This window comes from Hyaena hyaena, unplaced genomic scaffold (genome assembly GCF_003009895.1).
Source record: "Hyaena hyaena isolate Hyena2069 unplaced genomic scaffold, ASM300989v1 scaffold_10, whole genome shotgun sequence".
Classification (NCBI taxonomy): Eukaryota; Metazoa; Chordata; class Mammalia; order Carnivora; family Hyaenidae; genus Hyaena; species Hyaena hyaena.
In genome coordinates, this window is record NW_024080642.1 from 3901821 (window position 1) to 3919967 (window position 18147).

At 42.4% G+C, this 18147-nt stretch overlaps 1 protein-coding gene and 1 pseudogene across 4 annotated transcripts in view; one reads left to right on the forward strand and one right to left on the reverse strand.

Moving 5' to 3' along the window:
• Window positions 1-18147, reverse strand: part of FAM222B (family with sequence similarity 222 member B) — a 68526-nt gene that overhangs the window by 12067 nt on the left and 38312 nt on the right. Inside the window, exons 1-2 of one of the 4 annotated variants that reach the window (XM_039253343.1) lie at window positions 11380-11490; window positions 902-1023 (exon numbers count right to left, since the gene is read on the reverse strand). In XM_039253343.1, coding sequence (XP_039109274.1) covers window positions 902-983 — 82 coding nt within the window. In that variant the 5' untranslated portion in view covers window positions 984-1023; window positions 11380-11490. Of the gene's footprint in view, window positions 1-901; window positions 1024-2249; window positions 2340-5124; window positions 5196-11379; window positions 11491-18147 lie in introns of those variants that run through there. The other 3 variants (XM_039253333.1, XM_039253351.1, XM_039253323.1) reach the window with 3 other exon arrangements.
• LOC120245778 lies at window positions 17367-17587 on the forward strand (annotated as a pseudogene).

An 18147-nucleotide genomic window follows, 5' to 3' on the forward strand; every position in this document is an offset into this window, starting at 1 on the left:
GGGCCATTTTTATACTTGAAGACACTGTACATGGTAATGAGCTAGGAATAGATTCTTTTCCTTGCATATCATTGTAGTGCAGGGACAGAAGCCAGGAATCTGGGAAAATATGAGGCATAAAGCTCCAATTCCAGCCAGTTTAAGACAGGAATCTGGGGCGCCTGGCTGGCTCAGTCAGTAGAGCATGTAACCCTTAATCTCCTTCATCTCAGGGCCAGGAGTTCAAGCCCCACATTGGGCATAGAGCTCACTTTAAAAAAAAAAAAAAAAAAAGGACAGGAATCTACTACTTTTCAAAAGCTCAATCTTTTGGGCAAGCTTATTAGCAGGAATATACCCAGAAAGACAGAAAGCTATCTCCCTATCCCTATCTCAATTTACGTGTAAACTGAGGTCATTGGCTCAGCAGACAGCAAAACCAAAGGGAACTGTCTGTTTCCATGGTAGAGAATGCTAAGAAAGTCCAAAACAACAGAACAGGGTAAATAGTTTGTTTCCAAGATACAGTAAGTAATCAAGACTGTGAGTTTCACTGAATTCCTCATGGGGGTTTCAAACTGAAAGGTGACATATATATATCTATATATAGATAGTTGATATATCTAGATACATCTATCTATCTATATATAGATATAGTTGGTGCTCAACCGATAGCTAGCAGCAACAATTACAATTAAGATGCTGGACACTGGGGAATTCTAGTATTTAAGAGGATCTCTCTGATCAGAAAAGTGTTCACATTGGTGACAAGTTTTATAGCTGCTTTCTTGCTGTCTGTGCTGAAGAATATTTTGGAAGTACCAAAGTTCACAGTCAACATACCCCTGATGTGCCTCTGGGATTACTCAAATGTAGGGACAAAATAAGGATCACGTCCTACCCTGGAATCCAGATTACTTACATTTCTGAAGTCCAGTGTTCATCTGCGTGTGAGGAAGAAGCTGAAAGGACAGGTCACCTGGCCCTGGTAGACAGGCTAGCATGGCAGACTGGCATCAACACAACATGGGGCAGTCACTCACACTGCAATGAACACAAAAACAAGGTCACAGAATACAGGGCAACTCACTCAAGGAAGATACCAGGGACATCGGATATGAGCAGCAGAGGCCCAAGTTTAGATAGATAAGCAATTTAATTAGCAGGATGTTGGTTGAAAATATATCTACGCCTTTATCTGCAGCAACAATTTGCCCGTTACTATGGCTAAAATTATGTTTCAGTCAGCACAGATACATGGGCGGAGGGGATAAAACCTGGAAATACCTATCCACACAGATAACTGGAGAGTAAAGTGCATTGGTATAAAGTGTTTTACGGTTCACAAGCTTTAGATGCACCCTTTCGGCATCTGCATTTCCTGTAGATGGCCTCTCCCTGCTGCTCTTGGATAGGCCCCTGGAGTTCCCATCCAGATACAGGACATGCCAGCTCTCATCTGGGTCCCAGCTCCTAAGGCAAGAGCAGAAAGGCTAGGGCAGATTCTAACTGACGTGAAAGGAAAAATGACTTCTCCGTGAAAACAGAACAGGGTTCCTGAAGAGAGCTGGCGCTAACAAAGCCTAAGAAGGCCTGGCTCAGTCTATTTACAGGCCTGGTTGGGGCAGGGGCAGTCAGACATTGCCAGAGGCAGTGCAGTATGTGAGCTGCAAAGGCACCCAAAGTCCAACTTGCTATGGCAGAAATCTGAGCTCACTTTTAGAAGGAAGAAGAGGCAAAGCGTCCTAGGAGACGCAATTAACTACTGTTAAAGCAAATCGGTTTCTAATTTCTGGGGATTTACCTTTCCTATTGTCTACCAAACAAATAGACCCCCTTGACCCCAGAGAACAAATCTGCATTGTTCCCAGAGTAAATCAGTGAGGTGGCAGGCTGCCGGCAACCCTCTCCAGGCAGGTAACCCTGCCATCATGTCAAGACGGCATGGTTTCATCTGTGATGTCTTCCAGCAAGACCTGCCCCAGAAAGCGGCACTGATGTGGCCTCCAGGGAAGAGCAAGGCAAGCTCCCTGTGTGCCAAGGACTGAGCTTTTCTCAAATAAATATATTCTACTAAAATACATGAAATTCCTTTCCCATACTGCAAACCCCAGAAATCAGAGTGGCTATATTAAAGCTCTAATCCCAACAAAAGCAGAGTGGGGGGTGGGGGGGGAAGCTCTTAAGTGTTAAACAAAGACCACAAACCCTCTTTGTTTCTCTCTGAAGGGCCCTCCCAGCTATGTGAAACTACCTTGTCGGCAGTGTACCTGAGAGCTCCAGCTTGCAAGGCCACGTAGCTGAAAAGACACTCTGTAAAAGAGGCTGCTCAAACTGTGTCTAAGACAGCAACCACAGAAAGAACTGAAGCTTGAATGCTTTAGTGAGAAGAGAACTGCCCAGGAGTTCTGGCACAGATTCAGCCTTTTCAGGTCTCCGGTGCTGGGATCACAGAACCTATGCAGGGCATCAACTGCAGCTCCTCAAGAAATAAAAAGGCTTCTGTTGGGGTCAAATGACTGAGGTACAGTTTACAATCCCTTCTCTTGTGAATGCTGTTCTCTGTTTAATAACCTCTCCCCTACGGTCCTAATGTAGGAGAAGGCAAAATCCAAGGGAAGGAAGGGAATTAACAAATATTGGAGGCTAATATTATGAAATAGGCTCTATCAGGGGCATTAGTGATGTTTCCCAATTAGGTCTCCCAGCCTTTCCTGGAGACAGGTAATAATTCCACACGTCACCTGTCATGTCATCATCTCTCGCCTGGATTACTACAAAAGCCTTCTAAATGGTTTCCCTGTTCCACCCTTGCCCCTATCACCCAATCTACTATCCACACAGCAGCCAGAGTAATTTATTTAATTAGAAATCGTATCAGTTCAAAAACCTCCAATGGTTTCCCATCTCCCACAGAATAAACTACAAAATGCTAACTAGTCCATAAGGCCTCCATGATCTGTCACTACTACTTCTCTGACCTCATTTTCTAAAAAATTTTTTTAATGTTTTATTTATTTCTGAGAGAGACAGCGTGAGCAGAGGAGGGTCAGAGAGAGAGGGAGACACAGAATCTGAAACAGCCTCCAGGCTCTGAGCTAGCTATCAGCAGAGAGACTGATGAGGGGCCTGAACCCATGAACCGTAAGATCATGACCTGAGCCGAAGTCGGACGCTCAACCAACTGAGCCACCCAGGCACCCCTGACCTCATCTTCTAACCTCCCATGCCCCTCTTTCAGATTCCACTTTCAGCCACAGTGGTCTCCTTGCAGCTCCTCCAATGAACCAAGCACACTTCTACCTCCATGCTTTGTACTCCATCTGGACAGCAGCAGTACTGTGATGACGGAGGTACAGAGGACACATTCACTAAGCTGTCCTGCAGATACACTCTTAACCTCTACTTTCTGGAAGGAACCATCTAGCATGATCACCACTATCTCAGACATACCTATTAAATCTTGATGTCTACAACCAGGAAGAGATGAGTGTGGGAAGTTGTGGATCCTAAGAGTTGACCATAATATACTGCACCTCAAACCACAACTCTGGATTTCCAATAGGAAGAACAGGAGGCAATTAAACCAGTTAAACGGGGGCAAAGACACATTATGGATTTACTGATAGTGACCAAAGGAGCAAAAATAATAGGTGAATTCTGTAAAGACTCCAGAGAGTCGGGGCACCTGCGGCTCTTGATCTCAGGGTTGTACGTTCGGGCCCAACGATGGGTGTAGACATTACTTTTAAAAAAAGAAAAAAAGATGGGGCGCCTGGATGGCTTAGTCAGTTAAGCGTCCGACTTTCGCTTAGGTCATGATCTCGCGGTTCGTGGGTTCGAGCCCCACGTCGGGCTCTGTGCTGACTGCCAGCTCAGAGCCTGGAGCCTATTTCAGAGTCTGTAGCTCCCTCTCTCTGATCTTCCCCTGCTCACGCTGTCTCTCTCTCTCCTAGAAAGAAATAAAAATATAAAAAGAAAAAAAGACCCCAGAAGATCAAGTTTTTTTTTTTTTTATTCTTAATTTTTTAAATTTCTGAGAGAGGGAGAGAGGCAGTGTGAGCAGGGGAGGGTCTGAGAGAGAGGGAGATACAGAATGGGAAGCAGGCTTCAGGCTCTGAGCTAGCTATCAGCACAGAGCCCGACGCGGGGCTCAAACCCACGAACTGTGAGATCATGACCTGAGCTGAAGTCGGACGCTTACCCGACTGAACCACCCAGGCGCCCCAGAAGATCAAGGTTTAGTTTGGGCAGTAGGGGGTGAATGAGGAAGAAAGACAGCAGAGCTTGGGGCCCTCCATGATAATGTCCCCAGCAGGAACCACCCAGCAACTCTAGAAAACTCATCACTGAGACTGCTAAGACTACAGCCCCTAATTTGTGACCCTTTCTTTAAGAGTTCAAGGCTCTACCTGCCATCCCTTCCAAAACACTGCTCTCTGTACTAAGGAGGTCTTCAAGCCCCTTGACCAGTTTCACTTAAGAATAGCCATAGCACTACTGCTATGGCAAGGAATATGGCAAAGTCATGAGGGTTGTGGTGAAACAGGACAGAAACAATTCCCTTCCACAACCCATTCTAGAAAGAAGGGATGTGCAGTATAAAGTACTCCTGCGGAAGCCTGGCAGCTGAGCACAGGCCTTTTCTTTAAAAACTTCAAACCACCCACACATTCTGATTACCACCTGGCTTTTTCTAAAAAGCAAATTCCAACATAATTTTACAGTTGACACTTCCAGAAGCCCCAGTAGAGCCAGAAATCAACACTAGCACCACCTCCTGAAGAGGGCTCAAAATTCAAGTCCTGACTTCTAAAACAGAATCAAGAAGTAATCTAAAGCTCAGGCCAAGTGAGCTGCAGACATTACAGAGGGTAAGAAAGATCTCCTTGGCAAAGCCTCTCTGTGAGCTCTCAGCCAGCCTTCCTACCGCCAGCTGGCCTGCTCCCTAAGCAGAAGGACTATGGTATCACAGTACGCCCAGAACGAAGGTGTTCAAACTCTGCTAGGGCACTTACACCAGAGCTAGCATTTCCAGACTATCTCTGAGGAACAAAACCCTTGTGCCCACTGGGAAAATTCAAAAGTACTTTAATCTGCCCTCCCACCCACCCCTACCCCAGTCAGAAGACTGCTAACGCTTACATTAGAGTTGTGATGTCACACTCTGCTTTCCTGGGTGGCGTCTGATAAAGGACTATCTCTACCACAGGGCAGGGCTGCACAGGTAAGAAAACCTCGGCTGTGTCTGTGCTACTTGTCCCTGCTTATGTTTAAGACCACTGAAAGGTACAGAGAGGAGGAGAGAAGATAAGGTACTGGAAAAGGGATTTATTTTTACTCAGGGGGCTCGAGGGTGAGGTGAAGTAGTCTATAGCCATCACTTCCAGCCCAGTTTCAACACCCACAATCCACTGCCTCCCACTACATTTGTTTGCCAATTTTCTCTCCTGTTTTCACTTCCCTGCAACCCCTTACACCTTCAGAAAGAACCCTCTTCCCTCCCAGTAGAAACTGATTCATGCTGTGGTTCAAAAATATGAATCTGCCATTGTGGTCTTGAGAGAGAATAGGTACAGAGCACGGGGAGAGAGAATCCTAAGCAGGCTCCAGTGTCAGCAAAGAGCCTGACGTGGGGCTCAATCTCACACACCTTGAATCACGACCTGAGCCAAAATCAAGAGTCAGACATGTAACTGACAGAGCCACCCAGGTGCCCCCCATGTATATGCATCTTAAGAGAATATGATTAACACTGAGAAACTGCATTAATTAAGAGTCCTTAGTATCTCTGATTAAAGCCTTCTCATCCATGAGCTAAAGGCTTATCTAAAAAGACTACTTTTTGGGGTGCCTGGGTAGCTCAGGCAGTAAGTACAGTCATCCTGAGATAGAGCTGGGCGTGGAGCCTGCTTAATTTAAGATTCTCTCTCTCCCTCTCCCCTGCTCACCTGCATGTGCTCCCTCTCAATCAACCAATCAATAAAACAAAAAGACTACTTTCTGATAATGGGGAAAACCATTTTATCCTACAGCTCTCTTTTCCTTTACTCCTGGGGTCTAAGAAATTAGGCTAAAACCTAAGGGAAACACCAAAACAGTGCTGGGGAAAATAAACAGGGCAAAAGAAAGCAAAAATTACATGTTTATCAAATCAGACTTTGCAAAATCAGTCATCTTTATGGTCTGTTACAATAAAACAATTTATTCAACAGGTAATTTTTGTCAGTCCAGGTTTAACTGTGAATTTCTAGCTGAACTGTACTTTTCACTAATTACCCAGCCTGAATAAAGTTCAGCCACTGCTAAAGGCATCTATTTTTAACCCATAAGGAAGCTAAAATTCACTTGGAATTGTGACCTCACAATTCTGGGGGGTGGGGGTGCGGGTAGCTAATGTTCAATCCGGGCTTTTAAAGAAATTTTTTTAACTCAACACATTTTTTTAATTTTTATTTTAAGTTTATTTTGAGAGAGAGGGAGCACACGTGAGCACATGAGTAGGGGAAGAATAGAGAGAAGGAGAATCCCAAGCAGGCTCTGCACTGTCAGCACAAGGCCGATGGGGGGACTCAAGCTCAGAAACTCCAAGATCATGGCCTGAGCAGAAATCATGACTGAGCCACCCAGGTGCCCATGGGCTTTTTAAAATTTTTATTTATTTTCATTTTTTTCAAGTAACCTCTACAACCAATGCCAGGCTCTATCTCAGGATCCCAAGAACAGAGTCACATGCTTCAGGGACTGAGCCAGGCAGGAACCTCTGGGCTTACTTTTTTGAAAGCCCAGAACTACCTCTACCGCAAATCATACCCACTTAGGGGTTTGGAAACATTACTCCTACTAAACTACCCTTTTTTTTTTTTCAACTTTTATTTTTATTTATTTTTTAATATTTTTATATTATTTCTAGGAGAGAGAGAGAGAAGGCATGAGCAGGGGAGGGTCAGAGAGAGAGGGAGATACAGACTCTGAAATTGGCTTCAGGCTCTGAGCTGGCAGTCAGCACAGAGCCCGACGAGGGGCTCGAACCCACGAACCGCGAGATCATGACCTAAACGAAAGTCGGACATTTAACTGACTAAGCCACCCAGGCGCCCCTCAACTTTTATTTTTTAAAAATTTGTTGTCTTTATTTCATTTTTGAGAGACACAGAGAGTGAGTGTGGGAGGGGCAGAGAGAGAGAGAGGGAGACACAGAATCTGAAACAGGCTCTAGGCTCTGAGCTGTCAGCACAGAGCTTGACGCGGGGCTCAAACCCATGGACCGTGAGATCATGACTTAAGCCAAAGTCAGACACTTAGCCTACTGAGCCGCCCAGGAGCCCCACTAACTACCCTTTAGAACCTATCACACAACAAGTCGTCTCCCTGTCCTGGGTCCCACCCTATCCTAGTCCCAAAAGGTACTTTCTCTACTAGTGCTTTTCTTCAGCAAGGATGCTCTTTCTGGATCTTCTTATTTAACTCATTCATGACCCAGTGCTTTCTCTTGAATGTGTTATTCAGGTGCTAGAAAGTATTCTCCCTGAGCATATTAAACTTTCAACTTGAGTGTGTGGGAGCTTCCTAAGACCAGAACCTTTTATTTATCCTTCTAAGTTAGGGTGTCAGGAACAAGATTATCACATAACAGATACTGAATATCACTAGCTCACATTCCTGAAGAATAGTATATACTTTAATGTCACACTCTGGAAACTATCTGAATTCACATCCTTGAATCATATAGATAACACAAGTGCCAGTAAGTGCCTGTGCATGTGTGTGTGCAGGTAACCACTCTGTGAGAGCACACCGGAGATTAAAAATGCCTGGGCAGCTCTTTCCACCTCCGGCAGCCATAATGAGAGGAGCTGCCGCCAGGTCCACCCACCTGCAATGATAGTCCTGCAGAAGTGCTCCAGGTTCCTGATCAAACGGAACAAGCAGACATAAAGCACTGAACTCAATATTCTGAAGGCTCACAACTCCTGCACCACAAGACTGTGGGCGTGGAGGCCGGCTGACGGTAGAGGTTAGTGGTGGTCGTGAAGCTGAGATCCCACCAGTGAAAACCGTGCACCTCCTATGACTGGACCACCATGAACAAGAATGCCTGGAGCACCCTCTGCAGCATCAGCACATGGTCCTCAAGAACAAGTACTGCCCAGATCTGTGCATGGCTGCCATCCACAGAGCCAGTGCCATCCTCTGCAGCCAGAAGTCTATGATGGTAAAGAGGAAGCTGGCCACCCACCAAGAGTCCCGGAGCACCTGCGTCCCACCTCCAAAACAATGAAGATGTAAACCACCAAAAAAAAAAAAAAAAAAAAAGCCCAGATACTTTTATTTATACTGTATTGAAAAGTATCATTTGATTTCTGTATTTTTATAATTTCTGTACTTTAATCTCCATTAAGTAGAAATCAGTGTTCCTAAAAACATGAAAATGAGGGCTGTGTTTATTGTAGGCAGTAAAATCAGACTTGCAATTTTTCATTACGGTATGTAAAAGGCTTGAGTTTCTAAAGGTCTATCAGGGCCGAATCACTATAACTTAAGATGAACCATCTTAGAAAGACTGATCTCTGCATTTAACCACATTCATAACTGCAAGCCAAGCTGTCAAACTGGGTAGAATTTCACTCACAAGTACCTGAGATTGAGCCTAGCAAGACAGTGAAAACAACAAGAAAACAGAAGAAACCACTTCCACGAGATAAGACACAAATGTTGAATTTTTACCTTTTACAATTTTCTATAGAAACTGATTCTGAATCAGAAAGTTTCAAATTATTATTCAGATGAGATATAACTCAACAAATATGTTACAATTTGTGGCAATTTTTAATCTTCAAAACCCAAGTCTCACATGAGTCCATGAAAAGGTGCCCAGTGACAGATAAATCCTGAACTCACACCCAGATGGAAAAACTGAGGCAAAAGACCCAAACTGTTTTTTAAAAGGGGAATCTGTTGGGGCTGCCTGGGTGGCTCAGTCGGTTGAACGTCTGACTCTTTAAAAAAAAATTTTTTTAAATGTTTATTTACTTTTGACAGGGAGAAACACAGAATATGAGCAGCAAGAGAGGGGCAGAGAGGGTGGGAGACACAGAATCGGAAGCAAACTCCAGGCTCTGAGCTGTCAGTACAGAGACCAAAGTGGGGCTCAAACTCATGGAATGGTGAGATCATGACCTGAGCCGAAGTTGAACACTCAATCAACTGAGCCACCCAGGAGCCCTAAATATTTGACTCTTGACATCAGGTAAGGTGGTGATCTCACAGTCCTGGGATTGAGCCCTGTTTCAGGCTCTGTGCTGAGCATGGTTAAGATTCTCTCCCTCTGCCCCTCCTCTGCTTGCACACATACAAGCACTCTCTTAAAATAAACTTAAAAGATTTTTTTTTAAAAAAGAGAATCTGCTGAAAAGATACCAAAGTTGGGTACAATTTTAAGTCTTAGGGTGTCTAGAAAGACTTTTAATAGGCCCTGATTGTGCCAAAACAAGTCAGACCACAGACAGGTATTTAGTCTGAGAAAAATAAAAAAGCAATTCCCCAGTTAGCTTCTGTAAACTTAGATAGCCCATAGCCACAACACAGAAAAAGAATTTTAAGAATTTAGCAGGCTGTTAAAAAATTCTGGCAACCATGTGTTTACAGAACAGCTTAAACAAGTTGCTTATTCATGTCCTTTCTTGTCTCAACTGCACAAGGTACAAAAGAAGCTAGATTTCTCTAGTGACCCAGAATCACATCACCTGAGAGTAGGCCCTCTAACCTAGTCTAGAGTCCAACTTTCAAGTCTGAAGGGGGACAGGAATTGAAGAGGCTTAAGGGCACTCGGCTGGCTCCATTCTGGGTATGTAACTACAAGGTGTTACTGAAACAAGTCTAGGTGACGGTGTTTGAATCCCTGTGTGCCTAGGTTTCCTAACCCCAGTACAGAGGTGTCTTTCTTTTCTGGGTCTAAACTGCCTCATCAGAGGTTTAGAAATTTCAAGAAATATCTATGAATCAACATTTTTGCTATGTGAGGCACTTGGTGGCTCAGTCAGTTAAGCATCCAACTCCTGATTTCGGCTCAGGTCATGATCTGCAGTTCCTGGGTTCAAACCCCGTGTTGGGCTCTGTGCTGACAGCTCAGAGTCTGGAACCTGCTTCACATTCTGTGTCTCTCTCTGCCCACCTCCCCAACTTATGCTTGCTCGCTCTCTCTCCCCCTCTCTCAAAAATAAACATTAACAAAAAAATTTTCCTGATGAATTAAAAAATTCACAAAGTAAAAAAATGCTTGTTTCATGATTCTTGTTTCAATTATTTCAATTACACGTGTGTATTTATTGGAAGTGCAATCCCTATTGTGAACACAGACAAAAATATTTGAAAAACATGGCAATATGCCATAGCTGCCTCCCAAGTCAGTATTTATTGACCACCTATCATATCCCTCTTCTTGCACTATTATATACAACAAAAACATAAAATTCCAAGCCACAGTTTTGTCTTTTAAGTATGAATGTAATTACTGACTTTCCTATGGAGTTGGGGAATTGTCTGTCCAGATCAGCACTCTGCCTAACACTTTGCAATCAGCTCTTAGTGAAAAATCCTTTCAAGCTGAACTATAAAGCCAGCAACTATAACCAAGGGAAGAATGCACTGGGAAAGTGACTACATAAAGGCAAAGAAAGACTTTGTGTTCAACTTGTCAGATTTCTTTTTTTTTTCCCCAGAGAAAAGCTGTATCAATTTACACTGAGGAAACTATATCCAAGAATAATACAAGTAATGATTAAACAAAGTTATCTCTCATTCTCAAACAATCCTGGCACAGAAACCTCTGTCCCTCCCTTCCTAATGTTCTTCCCTGAATGTCAGAAGTAAACTAACTCTGAATGTACTTTCAACTCATACCTCTTCAAAGTCAGCTTCCATTTGGACACTGCTAGGGCAGTATTTGGAAGCTGGACATCATAGACCCCACCCAGGTGTCTGACAGGAAATAGCCCTCTGCTCCCTCAGGTGTTTTAAATTTGGGCGGGGGTGGCAGGAGGGAGGGAAGCTGGGCTCATACCTTTCAAAGTCATGCATCTACTATATCCACTATATATTCACTTTGTCTGTTACTTTCTTAGAACCTGTTCTCTGTACACAATGCCTTGAATTTATGTACCTTACATATCTAGTGAAGTTTCAGGAAAGGCTAACAGATTCAGTGCAAGGGGACAAAGTTTTATTTATAGTTAACATATTGCCATCCAGGGTTAGTTTGCCAGTAGGCAGATTTTAAGGTAAGACAAAGCTTAATTGCCATCTTAATACATTCTGTTCATTTAGGCCCTCCCTTCTCTGCCAGTGGGAGTAGAGGACCATGAGGGCTTCTGTAGCCTAGCAAAAATAGAAAGATCTTACCTTGCCATTTCACTGAGAATCACTATAACTTGAAGCTTTATGGCTCAAATTCCACATATCCAAGGAATTACCAGGTTTCTGAAGCTAAAGAGTCTATGAAAGTAGGAGAGATTGCTAAGACTCAAAAGGACCCGGGAACTGAAAGCCAACTGAGAAGAGGAACACCTCCTCCTTCTATACCCTACTAACCACTGCAACGAGCTAATGATATGTGGAATACTGGTTCATTCCACAGGAAGAAGAGAGAACAGAGGCGGGGCGCCTGGGAGGCTCAATCAGTTACGTTTCCGACTTTGGCTCAGATCATGATCTCATGGTTTGTGGGGTTTGAGCCTCGTCCTTGGGCTTTGTGCTGACAGCTGAGACCTAGGCTTCTATGTCTCCCTCTCTCTCTGCCCCTCCCCAGCTTGCGCTCCCTCTCCCATTCTCTCTCTCTCAAATAAATAAGCATTAAAAAAAAAAAGAAAAGAAAAGAGAACTGAGAGATAGTCCCTGCTGGAAGAGTATTTTACAGCTTGAGTAAACATCCACTGAAATAAAATTCTGAACTTCGCTTTAAGAGGCTTCCTCATTTCAGGAACTGCCTTGTAAAACAAAATAAAAACAAAGTAGTCCTTTATAAACCTCTCAGAGATTCAAAGTACACAACTCATACATACACTGATCAGCAGAATTCTTTTGCTCCTTTCTGTAGCTCTGAAAAATTCCATAATCATTCAGCATTGTTTTGTTTTGTTTTTTGTTTAATCAGTGTGTGGCTAGTTCTAACTGGTCAAATAATGTGTGTTATACCATATTAAGCCCTACTCAAAGCAATTTAACTCAAGATTACTTTAGCATTGAATAAATCAGGGAAAAAATTATGTAGGTTTTATCTTACAGATGTCCAAATGATGTGCTTTCCTTACAAAGATATCTCAAAGAAATATGACTAACACTACCCAAATTAATATCTATGGACAGGATCAGAAAACAAAAGTTCCTAACTCTTCTATTCCTGGTACACTGCCTCCTTCACTCATGTACCCATTCACTCTCCTAATTTCTCCTCTGTAAATTCTCTCCACAGCTTCCCTCACCAACTGAACGTCCTTATCAACCTTCACCCTTTTCCCTGTTAAATCACATTAAATAGACTGGAAACAGAAGGTACCGAAGTGATGTGAGAGCGTCACCAGAGGGATGCCGTTGACTACCATTCAACAGCAATGAGCCCCAATAAGGTCAAAGTGGATCCTGATTTTTAGATACTTGACTTCTAAATCTCTCTACTAACAGGAACAGATGATATTTGGAGAAATGGCTGAGGCACGGAAATGACTCTCAAACATCTTACTGTGCAGAAAAGGAAGGAAGTGCTCAAAGACTAACAGTGACATGTCAAAGAACACAGAAACTTTGGGATGTTCAACTGGTGAGGGAAACCTCTGAAAGAGAAGTTTACGCAGTAGAAATCGTAAAGAACAATGAATAGGTACATGAGTGAAGGAAACATGTCCTTGCAATAGAAGAATTATGAACTATTGTTTTCTACCACTGTTCATAAGATATTAGTTTGGGTAATATCAGCCAATCTTTTGAAATAAAAGGACAGCAACTCATTTGATAATCTTTGGATTAAACATAGAGGTATATAAATTTTTCCTGATACACTGACAAATTCTGGGATAACTTGAACATCAAATAATAAAAGATTATATTCTATTGAATAAAATAGAAATCCATAATATATCAAGAAGTTGAATATTCTTATATACCTGAAACTAATGTAACATTGTACATCAACTATACTCAAATTACAAAAAAAAATTTAATAGAAAGTCATGAGTCCATACTAATGTAAGTATATAAACTAATAAATTGAAAGGGTGGAGAAGAGCAGGATATTTGCAGTTTCAAAGTATCTCCTTCCAAAATACTTACTAATTATAAAAGGAAAAAGAGTAACTTTGCATTGGAAATGTCTAGCAGGCACCACCTTAATCAAGTGATTGAACATTACCGGTAATAGGACACATAAAAATTCTGCACTTCTTGAAATTATGTAATGAAATTATGCATTACTCTCATAATATTCCTGCTGAATATATATAACCTAAATTAAACATGAGGAACCACCAAGCAACCCTAAATTTAGGGACTTTCTACAAATTAACTGTCAGAAGCATTAAAGTCATTAAAGTCAAAGGCCTGAAGAACTGTTCCAGATTGAAGGAGCTCAAGAATATACAGCAGATAAATGCAATGTGTGGGACACTTGGCTGGCTCAGCTCATATAGCTCGTAGAGCATGCGACTCTTGATTCCAGGGTTGTGAATTCAAGTTCCAAGTTGAGAGCAGAGTTTACTTAAAAAGAAAAAAAAAGTAAAATAAATTTAAAAATGCAAGATGTGGGGCCCCTAGGTGGCTCAGTCAATTGAGTCTGACCTCGGCTCAGGTCATGACCTCACAGTTTGTGAGCTTGAGCCCCACATGTGGCTCACTGATATCAGTGCACAGCCCGCTTCAGATCCTGTCCCCCTCTCTCTTTGCTCCTCCGCCATTCATGCTCTCTCTCAAAAAATGAACATTAAAAAAAAATGCAACACGTGATTCTGAACTGGATCCTTACTGAAATTAAAGACATTACTCATACAAATAGCAACATCTGGGGTGCCTGGGTGGCTCAGTCAGTGAAGTAACCAACTTTTTTTTTTTTTTTAATGTTTTGTTTTCTTTTTGAGAGAGAAAAAGAGGGACTGAGCATGAGTCAAGGAGGGGAAGAGAGAGCGGGAGACACAGAATCTGAAGCAGGCTCCAGGCTCTAAGCTGTCAGCCCAGAGCCTGACGTGGGGCTCTAACCACAAGCTGTGAGATCATGACCTGAGCTGAAGTCAGATGCTCAAAAGAGTGGGCCACCCGGTGCCCCCAACCAACTCTTGATCTTGGCACAGGTCATGATCATGCAGTTAGTTGGTGGATTCCAGCCCTTAGTCTGGTTCTATGCTGACAGTGTGGAGCCTGCTTGGGGTTTTTCTCTCTTCCCCTCTCTCTCTCTTTGCCCCCCTCCTGCTGATGAACACATCCATGCAAGCTCACAATCTTGCTCTCAAATAAACTTTAAAACAAAACAACAAATAGCAACATCTGAGAGGGGGTCTGAGAATGACAATAATGCATCAATGTTACTGATTTTGATGGTTTTATTGTAATGCTGGATGGAGAGTGCCCTTGTTTGTTGTTGAAGGTAAATACTAAAGTATTCTGAGATGATAAAGCAATCAGGTCAAATGATTCAAGGAAGAAAAATAGTCTTTGTACTATACTTTCAACTTTTCTATAAATCTAAGATTGTTTCCACACATTTTATTTAAAAAACAAAACAAAATATGGGGTCCTTGGGTGGCTCAGTAGGGTTAAGCATCCAAATCTTGATCTCAGTTCAGGTCATGATCTCAAGGTTGTGAGTTCAGTCCCTGTGTTGGGCTCCGCGCAAGGCACAGAGCCTACTTTAAAAAACAAAAACACAAGGGCGCCTGGGTGGCTCAGTTGGTTAAGTGTCCGACTTCGGCTCAGGTCATGATCTCACGGTTCATGGGTTCGAGCCCTATGTCGGGCTATGTGCTGACAGCCACCTCAGAGCCTGAAGCCTGCTTCAGATTCTGTGTCTCCCTCTGACCCTCCCCTGCTCACACGGTCTGTCTCTCTCAGAAATAAATAAAACATTAAAAAATATTTTTAAACAAAAAAAAAAAAAACAAAAAACGGGTGCCTGGGTGGTTCAGCTGGTTAAGCGTCCGACTTTGGCTCAGGTCATGATCTCCTGGTACAGGGTTGGGCTCTGTGCTGACAACTCAGAGTGTGGAGTCTGCTTCACATTCTGTGTTTCCCTCTTTCTTTGCCCCACCCCCATTCATGCTCTATCTCTTCTCTCTCAAAAATAAATAAAACATTTTTAAAAACTTTTAAGAAAAAAAATTAACAGAACAGGGGTACCTTGGTGGCTTAGTAAGTGTCCGACTCTTGATTTCAGCTCAGGTCATGCGTAGAGCCTGATGGAGGGTTCGATCTCTCGCTTTCTCTCTGCCCCTCCCCTGCTCGTTCTCTCTCAAAATAAATAAATGAAGTTTACAAAAAAATAAAATAAAATAAACAAAAAAAGATAGTGTTGAAGTCTGGAAAGGGGGTGAGGATTGGAGATCATAAAGAAGAGTTGGAGAAAGTGGCCTGTTGGTAACCATTATCATTTCATCCTAATGCAGATAACTTAGCTCTACACTAGTGAGTGCTGACATTTGGGATTCTTGCCATTTGGAATAGGTTTCCTGTATCTTTCTGCCTCATCAACTTCCAATTTCTTTTCAACACTTACCTGAATAACATTTTCTCCAGTGCCTATATTTCAAATTCTTCCCCAATCTTCATTCTGTTCTGGGAATGCTTCTACTGTGTAGCATTCACTGCAACCCTCTTACCCTAAAGATGGAGAATTTCAGGGGTGCCTGGGTGGCTCAGTCAATTAAGTATCTGACTACGGCTCAGGTTATGATCTCAGCGTTTGTGGGTTGGAGCCCTGCATCAGGCTCAATGCTGACAGCTCAGAGCCTGGAGCCTGCTTCTGATTCTGTGTCTCCCCCTCTCTCTGCCCCTGCCCACCCCCCCTCATGCTCTCTGTCTCACAAAAATAAATAACATAAAAAAAAAAAAAAGACGGAGAATTTCACTTTTGAAAAGGTTCCAAAAGAAATGTCTATCCTGAACAAGGTGCTATTATAACCCTCCTTTTTCAGGCCTGTCATTCACTAACACTTCCTTCAAGTTCATGTTTCAAAAAGTTTCGCAAGCCCTTTCTTTCCAAGCACACATCCCGAAGCTTATCAGTACTGCCTACAAACCCCTATACTCTAAGGGAAATCCTTGTTATATCTTCCAGAGTATAACAGAGTTACGACATTCTTTCCTCCCACCATACAAAAAGTTTCAAATGGTGACATAAACTGTATCTCCAGACTTCCTGAAAGGGACCCACTAAAACTAGTTTCTCCACTTTTACGCCAACAGCAGCCGGCAGGCAGAGTCCTGGGTCATTCTACAGCAGAAAGGTTTTTGGTAACAATCCATGAGGAACTTTGAAGTAGTGCAAGGATGATGTTTATCACTCACCTTTTCCTCTTCTTTCTTTTTTAGTGTAATCAGGGAAGCTTTGGAGGAGAAACAACTGTATTACAGCTCTTCTCCAAGGAGCCATGAACTTTTCCCCTTACTTCACACAAACACTAAGACTCTTAAAATGCATTGCCATACTCCTTGGCCACTTATTCTCAACAAAAATTTTTTCTTAATTTTTTTTTTTTTTTTACATTTACTTATTTTTGAGAGACAGAGTGAGGCAGAGTGCAAGCGGAGGAGGGGCAGAGAGAGAAGGAGACACAGAATCCGAAGCAGGCTTCAGGATCTGAGCAAGAGTTCAGCACAGAGCCCAATGTGGGGCTTGAACCCATGAATCGTGAGATCATGACCTGAGCCGAAGTTGGACACTTAACCAACTGAGTCACTCAGGTGCCCCTCAACAAAATTTTTATGCAGCCACATCCATAAAGTATCTAAGGAGACTGATGAGCCCTTGTGAAGAGAGCCTAATAACAGTAACAAAGGACACTAAAGTGAGCAAAAACATCTGAAACAAAAACCAGAAAACAAAAAAAAAAGCAAGTCACCTGAAGATCTAGGAACAGCCCCAGCTTGGTTCTTTAGTTTTTTGCATGTCAAGGAGATAAGCTTTTACTTATAAGACAATTTACTTTCAGGGTTATCATCAAACAATACTAAGGGAAAGTCTGAAGGAAAACACCAAAGAGACTTTGTCATCTTCAGAGAAAGACAAACTAGTCCTTCTCTCCCTCTTTTTTCACCTAGCAAGCATGTTTCCAAAGATATTATGCAACTTTCTATTAAAATAATACAATAAAAAAATTTTTTAGAGAGGCATCTTTGAGCTCTCCAATACCATGAGCAAAGCTCACCCTTCCAAGTTAAAACATTTACAGACAAGAAATTTTCAAAATTAAATGGTGGCAGACATGTCCAAGGAATATTGCAAGGGTTCAATTCCTTTATGAATCTTGTGATAGATGAATGTGTGGAGATGGCAATTAGTGAGCAACAGAATGATATTGGAATGGTGATAATACGAGGAAACAGTACCATCATGTTAGAAGCCTCGGAATGAGTATAAACAACGGGGATGTTCACCGGAAAATATCAACTGCTTCTCCACGTCCCCTCTCCATAGTACATGTTTTACTACAATATAAAAATAAGATCATGTGCATCTTCATACTGAACTATTTTGTTAAATAAATCTTTTTAATAGCCCAATTTAAAAAAAAAAAATACTAAAATTCCTATAGCACTAATGAAATGTATCCTCAGTGTCCTACTGATTTTAAAAGTGCCCCAGCGCCTGGGTGGCTTAGTCGGTTAAGCGTCCGACTTTCGCTTAGGTCATGGTCTCGCGGTTCGTGGGTTCGAGCCCCGCGTCGGGCTCTGTGCTGACTGCCAGCTCGGAGCCTGGAGCCTGTTTCAGTCTGTGACTCCCTCTCTCTCTGACCCTACCCTGCTCACGCTGTCTCCCTCTCTCTCTCCTAGAAATAAATAAAAAAATATTTAAAAAAAAAAAAATGAATAAAAGTGCCCCAAAGTTTACTTCTGCATTTCGAAGAGAATTTCATATGCAAGCAGAAGACTAAACTGCACCTTGCCAATTACTATAATCTTACAATAAGCACA